Genomic DNA, 9,769 nt, shown 5'->3' on the forward strand with positions numbered 1-9,769 from the left:
GAGGAAGGTTATACATACATAGAGTCACGGGCCAGGTGCTGTGATTGCTGCTCTGCTCCTCGAAAGGATTAATGCCATCCGCGCTTAAAGCAAACCATACGTTCCTTGGGTCCTTTGCAAACTCATCCCAATACTTTCTCACGATTTTTCTCCACTGCGACCCGTCAGCGGGTGCTCTCAACTTCCCGTCTTTCTTACGGTCCTCACTGTGCCATCGCATCGAATTGGCATGCTTCCCGTTTCTGAACAGACGTTTCAACCATGGTATTATAGGAGCATACCACATCACCTTCGCAGGAACCCTCTTCCTGTGGGGCTCGCCGTGAACATCACCAGGGTCATCTCGTCTGATCTTATACCGCAATGCACCGCATACCGGGCATGCGTTCAGATCCTTGTATGCACCACGGTATAGGATGCAGTCAGTAGGGCATGCATGTATCTTCTCCACCTCCAATCCTAGAGGGCATACGACCTTCTTTGCTGCGTATGTACTGTCGGGCAATTCATTATCCTTTGGAAGCTTCTTCTTCAATATTTTCAGTAGCTTCTCAAATCCTTTGTCAGGCACAGCATTCTCTGCCTTCCACTGCAGCAATTCCAGTACGGTACCGAGCTTTGTGTTGCCATCTTCGCAATTGGGGTACAACCCTTTTTTGTGATCCTCTAACATGCGATCAAACTTTAGCTTCTCCTTTTGACTTTCGCATTGCGTCCTTGCATCGACAATGACCCGGCGGAGATCATCATCATCGGGCACATCGTCTGGTTCCTCTTGATCTTCAGCAACTTCACCCATTGCAGCATTATTGGGCACATCGTTTTGTTCCTCTTGATCTTCACCAGCTCCCCCCGTTGCAGCATCACGGTATTCAGGGGGGGCGTAGTTGTCATCGTACTCTTCTTCTTCGTCGTCTTCCATCATAACCCCTATTTCTCCGTGCCTCGTCCAAACATTATAGTGTGGCATGAAACCCTTGTAAAGGAGGTGGGTGTGAAGGATTTTCCGGTCAGAGTAAGACTTCGTATTCCCACAATCAGGGCATGGACAACACATAAAACCATTCTACTTGTTTGCCTCAGCCGCATCGAGAAACTCATGCACGCCCTTAATGTACTCGGAGGTGTGTCTGTCACCGTACATCCATTGCCGGTTCATCTGCGTGCATTATATATAATTAAGTGTCCAAATTAATAGAAGTTCATCATCACATTAAAAGCAAAGTACATACATAGTTCTCGTCTAACAACATATAGCTCTCCAGAGCATCTAATTAATTAAACCATACATTGAAACTATGTAAAACATTTTAATGCGAAAACAAAGGCAATCATAATCGCAACCAAGGTAACAATTGATCCAACGACATAATGATACCAAGCCTCGGTATGAATGGCATATTTTCTAATCTTTCTAATCTTCAAGCGCATTGCATCCATCTTGATCTTGTGATCATCGACGACATCCGCAACATGCAACTCCAATATCATCTTCTCCTCCTCAATTTTTTTTATTTTTTCCTTCAAGAAATTGTTTTCTTCTTCAACTAAATTTAACTTCTCGACAATAGGGTCGGTTGGAATTTCCGGTTCACATACATCCTAGATAAATAAAATATATGTCACGTTGGTCCGCATAATTTTCATAAACAATAAATAAACCAATAGTTATAAAGATTAATATATATACCACATCCGAATCATAGACAGGACGAGGGCCGACGGGGGCGGATACCAAAACCATCGCACTATATAAGATGCAATAATAAAAGTAAGAAAATGATACAAGTATCTATCTAAACATACAAGTAAGAATATTTTTCCTTTCAGAAAGAAGATAAGAACAAGAGGCTCACCACGGTAGTGTCGGTGATGAGATCGGAGAGGGTGATCGACGGCGGTGAAGACGGGGGTGGGGCGCGACGGACCGCTAAATCTAGACAAATCTCGAGGAAAATGGAGCTTTGAGGTCGAGCTTCGAGAGGAGAAAGCTTAACTAGTGTGGCTCGGGCATTTCATCGAACACCTCATGTGCATAGGAGGTGAGCTAGAGCACCACAAACCCCTTCCCTCGCCGGCCCAGAAAAACAGAGCACCGGATTGCTCTGCTCGCAGGCGAGGGTATATATAGGCACCTCATTGGTCCCGGTTCGTGGCGTGAACCGGGACTAAAGGCACCCCTTTGGTCCCGGCTCATGCCACCAACCGGGACCAATGGTGGTGGGCCAGGAGCCAGGCCCATTGGTCCCGGTTCGTCCCACCAACCGGGACCAAAAGGTCCTGACGAACCGGGACCAATGGCCCACGTGGCCCGGCCGCCCCCCTGGGCTCACGAACCGGGTCCAATGCCCCCATCTGTCCCGGTTCTAGACTGAACCGGGACTAATGGGCTGACCCGGCCTGGACCGCTGCCCCCTTTTCTACTAGTGGCCTATTCCATGCCGAGGAGTTTGTAGAAGGCGGTGTAGTTGTCGCCACCGTTGTCGTCGTCGCCGCCGCCGTTGCTCGGTGCTCCGTCCTTCGGGGCGTTCTGGCTGCAGCCCTGCCATGGATCGCCGTTACGGACCGCCTGGCTCGGCGCAGTGACCTCCTCGTCGTTGTCAGAGAGCACGACGATGCCACCCTCATCGCTGTCGCGGCGCCGTGCGGTGATTTCTTCCAGGGCGCGGTGCTGGCGCTCCATTTCCTGCGCCACGTAGTCCTGCCGTGACCAGGCGAGGCCGCTCTCGAGGTCGGCGGCCATAGCCTCGTGCTCCTGCTTCACCACGACAGTCGCCGCCGGCTCCTTCTTTGGCTTGACCAGGCGGGAGTGGCCGTGGGGAGCGGAAGTGACGCGGCCGCATTCTTTTAAAACCAATGATTTTTTTCAACATTGATGAATTTTTTTGAAAATTTATGAACTTTTTTCTAAATCAATGAACTTTTTTCAAAGTCAATGAACTTCTCCCAAATTTGTGATCTTTTTCAAAAAGTTGATGAACTTTATTCCGATGGACTTTTTTATAAAATCTGTAAACCTTTTTTATAAATATTTTGCTGCCTTCTATAACATGTGGTACGCCATTCATGTACTCTCGAAAAAAAGACATATACACAGGCAACGAGGTACCAGACGTGCACTGATGTGCCAAGTTATTTGTGTTTATGAGTTCCTTGGGTGACTAAACAGAGCACATGTGCTTGTGCCCGGCCGGTAATTACGTGTAGCTTGTATAGGAAGGACCACCGTGTAGTCACGCAAATGCAAACGTACCACAATGTCGACTATACCGTCCTCGCCGGCGTCGGCTGTCTCGGGTTTGGCACCGGCGCCGCAGCCGCATGTGGTGGAGGACTGCATGGACATCGTGCAGCTCCTGACACTACTAAAAATTAGGCCATCAACGACCATCAAAAGATAATGCTTGGTCGTTAGCAGTACAATGGGCTAGCCACACGTCCAACTTTGGCCTGCTCAACCTTCACGACGACCAGCGATCTGCCCGTTATTATTTTTAACGTATCCCAGTGGTCGTTGTTGATTAGTAACCTTATTTTTGGAGTAATTAACGATTATATCTTTTATCTCGGGAAAGAAGGATATATGTCAATCTACAAGTTAGGTTTATTCCTTATCCAGGACTCGTGTCCATGAGAACCAAGGCGGCGCAACCCCATCCCATAGATCGTAGGCATGGAGTGTGACCCTGATCTCGCCTTGGAGGCAGCCTAGCAGAGGAACATCGTAGCAACATACAAGATCCTCTCCCTAAGTTCATAGAAGGTTTGTCCCAAATTTTCTGTTTATTTTGATTTTCCTCTTCATCGACCTCACATCTGGAAGTTCCCTGTCTTGTGGCCGAGGATACATGGCATTCATCGCCGCATTGGCGGCGTGGAAGGCGCCTTCAAGCCTGCACTTGCGGCTCGGGTCGACGAGGCAGCCGCAACAGGCCAACAGCCGCAACGGACCAAAGAAATTAGATCCATCCAGCTTACTGCAATGGAATCGACCAGGTTCGACATCTTGGTGCTCTTGTGTTCATCCCCTTCGTCGCTGGCCAGTAAAATTAGCAGATTTCTACTTACCTCTGAGCCGCCAACCTGCATCTTCCTTTCAAAGAACCAGAGACACCGATGGTGAGGGGCGATGGAGGCGCGGGCGAGACCATGAATCGACGGGCGCACATGGGAGGGCGGCAAATCGATGGTGGCGCAGGTGAGGTTAGCTTGAGATCTGAGACATTAGCGAGTCTATTTTTTCTTTTCTTTTTTCTTTCAGAGGTAAGCGTACAGTCGTCACAGGAGATTATTAAGAAGATAATACCTTGAGTGCAGCCGCGTAATCTGAAACTTCATAAGTCCATCTGCTAATGAATTTAATTATTACTATGTTAGGGAGACTATCAAGGAATATATCAAAAGGTTGCAGCAGCAAGCTGCAGTGTTGTTGTGTGTTTAGTCAGTCTGAAAAACTGTAGATGCTTGCATTTTGATGACTACTAATGCTATCTGCTTTGTCAATCTGAATGATTCATCATGTGCAGCGATAAATATAAGTTAACTGTGAGATGTCATATTGCTAAATTGTGGCAATAAAATATTCAGAACAACCTGAGCTGATTACGGGAAGCATACTTGTTCTGTTTCCTTAATACATTAATTTGGTTCTCCATGCAACAGGGTCACATGCAAGATTACGGGAAGCATATAACCTGAGCTCTACGAGGGTATGAGCTAACAGCACCTGATCAAGTGGCTCATTAGAAGGAATACATTAACAGTGCCGCACCCTTTTTTTGGCCATATATACATAGGTGCCAACAATTTTTGGTTGTTGTAATTCACAAGGACTGACTCATCGTACTAACAACATGATGCCACTAGTTAATGCAAGTCTTAATCTGTAGTAATCGATTTGCTTCATGTTTTAGTTTTTACCTTATCAATAAACAGTGACACAAGTACTTCTGTACGTACTTTATTTGATTTAGCATTCAATTATTCATTTTCAGTACATCAACATTCACTTAGTTAATTTAATTGTACTTTGTATAGCCTTTGTGCACACTTCTAACTATATCTGTATAGGTTATCACAATGAGTCATCACACGTATGGAAACTTGACAGCATTAGCTCCGGAAAGATGCTTTCTACTCACAGTTGAACAAGTCTGGACTGATACAAGGTATTGCTAGGTGGACCTTGCCAGAGCAATCAAGTAAATTAGCGGATTTCAGCAGGAAAAGGGTTACTCACAGGCCTCATAAGCAATATGAGGAACCCGGGAAGAAGTACAAGATAGCTACAAAAGGTACTACATAAACATAAAAATATTATTCAAGTATCTTCTACGGGATGATATAATGTGGTTGCTTTTTTTCATAGATGGAAATGATGCGCCAACAAATACACCAATCTTGTTTAGTACAAAATGGGATGCAGATGATTCCAAAAGTGCGTTTCTAAGAATCATGTATTTTACCAATAATTGTTTCTACGCTTTATTGTCTTCTAGTCACTCATAACATATTGCAACTATGAATGATGAAGTTGATGCCAGCAATGACGGTGACATGGGAAATGATATGATGAAGTTCATACATTCATTATACTATTATATTTTGTGTCAATTTATTTAGAAGACTGACTTTCATAAACTACTCAACATTTTGTAGGACTGATGGTCCACCATAATATATAGAAGCAACAGGAGGGATAGCTGATGAAGAATGATATCCATTCAAACAATGGTGGTGTTCCTCAAGTGAAGATTAATAATATTTTCTTTTCTAGTTGTCTCATTTTCCAGATAGATATTATCAAGTACATTGGTTATATAAGGAATGATTTTGACTCCATTTCTTAAATGATATTTTAATTCCAGAATTGTATGTCGGAATATTGGTATGTCTATTAATAAAAGTGGCTATGATCTTTTCAATTCAGGTTCTTTTGTTTCTATATTAATGTGGATGTTAATATTCAAATGTTGGATGCTACATAAAGTGATTGTTGAACGAAAAGTTATACTATATGTAGGTTGTTCTGAAGAATATCAAATTGTGAAGAGAGCGTGGTTGGTAATAGTATTATTAACGATGACAAAAGTGGTTGTTAATACTACAATTATGGTCGTTATTACCTTGGGATTGACGACCACACACCATTCCGTCGTTAGAAGAATAACGACCACAAAAGGTATGTGGTCGTTATACTTTTAACGAGGGAGCCTACAACGACCAGCAGATTGTGGTCATTAATGACCTTTAACAACCACAATTCAATCTTTCACGACCACATTTGTCATCGTTAAAAACTGTTTTCCTAGTAGTGTGAGCGACGGCACCGTGAGGCGCAGCCTGGACTACTCTCACTTGCCGATGCTGAGACACGTCCCCTCCGAGTCTCCGACCTGCCCGTCTAGTGGAAAGACACCGTGTACGACGCCGGCCACGGCCTCCGCCTTCGGATGTACAGGCCAACCACCGCCGGCCGCACAGAAAAGAATCATCCGAAGCTCCCGGTGCTCGTCTGTTAGCTTTGTTAATCTTCAGTCACATGTATCTGCATATTAGTTTGCTTGTCGATGCATATAGGTAGTTGTATCAGGTGGAGCCTCGGAGAACATGCAGGAGGTGAGATGCGAGGCGCCGTGAGATATGGCGCATGGCGAGATGCCAAACGGTGGCGAGAGGCTGCTGTGTATGCATGTCCGAGGTTGTTAACTGCTGTTGCATGAGTGGCCGGGTCGTGTGGTTCCTAGAGTGATTCTAGGAGAAGATCAGGTCATTAGTTAGTGGTGTGAGTGGGTGCGTGCATGCAGTTAGTGGGCGAGTGTGTGGCCCGGCTGCGTGGGCGTGAGTCTACTTAAGCACTTGTACGCATATTTGCTTTCAAGAGAGAATATAAAGAAGAGAAAATCGTCGGCTGTGTGATACAGCGGCCACCAAATATCTGTGTTCTTTGTTCTTCCGTGAGCTTTGAGAGGAAGCTAGAGGAAGAAGAAGAGGAGCTGGTGATCAGCTCCAACATTTGGTATCAGCGCTAGGTGATGACGAAGACGATGCCGCGTGACTCTTCAGCGAGTGGAGCCATGGTGCCGAGAGACTCGGCGGCCATGCCGGTGGCCGCGACGGCGGCGGCGACGGCGGCAGCGGGGAAGCTCCCATTTCCTCTGCTCACGAGGACGAACTACGCGGCGTGGGTGATGAGAATGAAGTACCTCTTGCGCGCCAACGGCGCGTGGGGTGCCGTTGATCGCGAGGCCTCATCGGAGGTCGACAAGGGCAAGGAGGAGATGGCCATGACGATCATCTCCCAGTCCATCGACGACTCGACGTTGCTGCGAGTTGCGGAGAAGGAGACCGCAGCCGATGTGTGGGCGGCGCTATGCTCCATGCATGTGGGCGTCGAGCGCGTCCGAGAGGCGAGGGTTCAATCCTTGCGCTCGGAATTTGATGGCCTCAAGATGGGTGATGCGGAGTCCGTGGATGATTTCGCGGCGAGATTCACGACGCTCGTGGGGCGCATCCGTGAGCTTGGTGATGCGATGGTAGAGAAGTACGTCGTGAAGAAGCTGCTCCAAGCCGTCTCCAACAAGTTCATCCACGTTGCGTCCTCCATTGCGTTGTTCGGCGACACCAACAAGATGGCCATGGAGGAGGCCATTGGTTCACTCAAGGCGCATGAGGAGCTTGTCAAGGAACGGTCGACAGGACGTGAAGAGGAGCAACTTTTCTTGGCGAGAGGACACAACTCGTCGCGAGGACGTGGTCGTGGCCGTGGACGCGGTGGAGGGCGCAGGGACAAAAGTGAGGTACAGTGTTACAATTACCGCAAACTTGGTCACTTCGCTTGGGAGTGTCCTGAGAAGAAGAAGGAGGAGGAGAAGGCGCTGCTGGGATAGTACGTCGATGACGAGCCAGCTCTCCTTTGACGCTCCATGAAGAATTGGGAATCAAGATTAGGGGGGTGATTGTTAGCTTTCTTAATCTTCAGTCACATGTATCTGCATATTAGTTTGCTTGTCCATGCATATAGGTAGTTGTAGCAGGTGGAGCCTCGGAGAACATACAGGAGGTGAGATGCGAGGCGCCGTGAGATATGGCGCATGGCGAGATGCCAAACGGTGGCGAGAGGCTGCTGTGTATGCATGTCCGAGGTTGTTAGCTGCTGCTGCATGAGTGGCCGGGTCGTGTGGTTTCTAGAGTGATTCTAGGAGAAGATCAGGTCATTAGTTAGTGGTGTGAGTGGGTGCGTGCATGCAGTTAGTGGGGCCCGGCTGCGTGGGCGTGAGTCTACTTAAGCACTTGTACGCATATTTGCTTTCAAGAGAGAATATAGAGAAGAGAAAATCGTCGGCTGTGTGATACAGCGGCCACCAAATATCTATGTTCTTTGTTCTTCCGTCAGCTTTGAAAGGAAGCTAGAGGAAGAAGAAGAGGAGCCGGCGATCAGCTCCAACATCGTCTACTTCCACGGCGGAGGCTTCTGCATCGCCAGCTTATTTTAATTAGGTAAAAGTTGCATCGAGCTTATATATTTTAACTAAACCTATCTAGAAACACTATGTTGATGAAGTAAAACTAGACCCAGGTAGCAACTATCATTACGAGCTAAGCATAGCTGAAACCCTAAAGGAGTGACATAGCTCACAGGCAGCAGTGGCCGCCCGCAATTGGATATGTGTTATGCCACTTGGGCCAATTTTTCGTGTTTTGACCCTTTTTCTGAAACCTATTCAAGATCTGACCCTAGTTTGAATTTTTTTTGAGATCTGACCCTTTTACTACCGCCAAGGTCTATGGCGGTAGGGTGTAACAGCCTACCGCCAGGGACCTTGGCGGTAGGAAACATCCCTACCGCCAAACAGATTGGCGGTAGCCTGTACAACCCTACTGCCAAGGTGCTTGGCGGTAGGCACGAGCACGCACTGTGTTCAATACTTAGCAGGATTTTGCAGTAGGGCATGCAACCCTACCGTCAGGGACCTTGGCGGTAGGCTGTTATACCCTACCGCCAGGGACCTTGGTGGTAGCAAAAGGGTCAGATCCCGAAAAAAATTTAAACTAGGGTCAGATCTCGAATAGGTTTGAGAAAAAGGTTAAAACACGAAATTTCTCCGCCACTTGTCGCCAATAAAGACAACTGTGATTTTCCATGTCTATCAGTCCCACATATCTCTCCATAAAATGCGGTGCTACTCGTTATTTTTCTAAAAGGTTATAGTGGATGTTTCACCTATGGATTTGCATTACCTTCTTTGTTTTGTAGGATTTCAAATGCAAAAATAAGAATTGTGCACATTGCATACATATAATTCTTTTAAGAGATATAGTAGAGGGACAAATTTCAGTGAAATCTTATTGTACATCACTTACTGATAGACTCGTACATATCTGTGCAGCTGCTTGAGAAAAGACGGACACCTAATGCAACAAACAAAGAGAGGTCGGTTTCTTCCGTACGTGAATCTGCGTCTGATGCGAAAGAACATGATATCATACGTGTGATCACAGAAGCAAACTAACAAGCATGACCATATAACTCGCATAAAGCCCCCGGAAAATAATTGCCTAAGAGTGATGCTTTTCTGAGGTTGCGTAGCTAGGATAAGAGCATGGGTGGAGCAAAAGCATTCTACATGCACACTATATTTGCTTTTGATATTGCTTCCACTTGTAATAAGAATATTGAGTTTAACTATATTTTTCATTGTAAATTTATATGAATTATTGCAGTATTAAACTCCTTTTGCATTGATAAGTTAATATAAATTATTGTTAT

The 9,769-nt window shown here is 46.2% G+C and overlaps 1 protein-coding gene and 1 pseudogene across 2 annotated transcripts; both read left to right on the forward strand.

Moving 5' to 3' along the window:
- Positions 1-3,511: 3,511 nt before the first annotated feature.
- Positions 3,512-5,928, forward strand: LOC125513079 (uncharacterized). Its single transcript, XM_087527345.1, has 7 exons — positions 3,512-3,996; positions 4,103-4,198; positions 4,663-4,709; positions 5,071-5,093; positions 5,179-5,294; positions 5,369-5,437; positions 5,659-5,928. The coding sequence occupies exons 1-7, from the start codon at positions 3,849-3,851 to the stop codon at positions 5,682-5,684; spliced, it is 525 nt and encodes a 174-aa protein (XP_087383471.1). The 5' UTR covers positions 3,512-3,848; the 3' UTR covers positions 5,685-5,928.
- A 416-nt stretch (positions 5,929-6,344) lies between these two features.
- Positions 6,345-9,769, forward strand: LOC147966664 (uncharacterized; annotated as a pseudogene). The gene is made up of 2 exons (XR_015607840.1): positions 6,345-8,499; positions 9,390-9,769. The product of XR_015607840.1 is annotated as an uncharacterized LOC147966664 (transcript).

This window comes from Triticum urartu, chromosome 6A (genome assembly GCF_056163025.1).
Source record: "Triticum urartu cultivar PI428250 chromosome 6A, HENAU_Tu73, whole genome shotgun sequence".
Taxonomy (NCBI): Eukaryota; Viridiplantae; Streptophyta; class Magnoliopsida; order Poales; family Poaceae; genus Triticum; species Triticum urartu.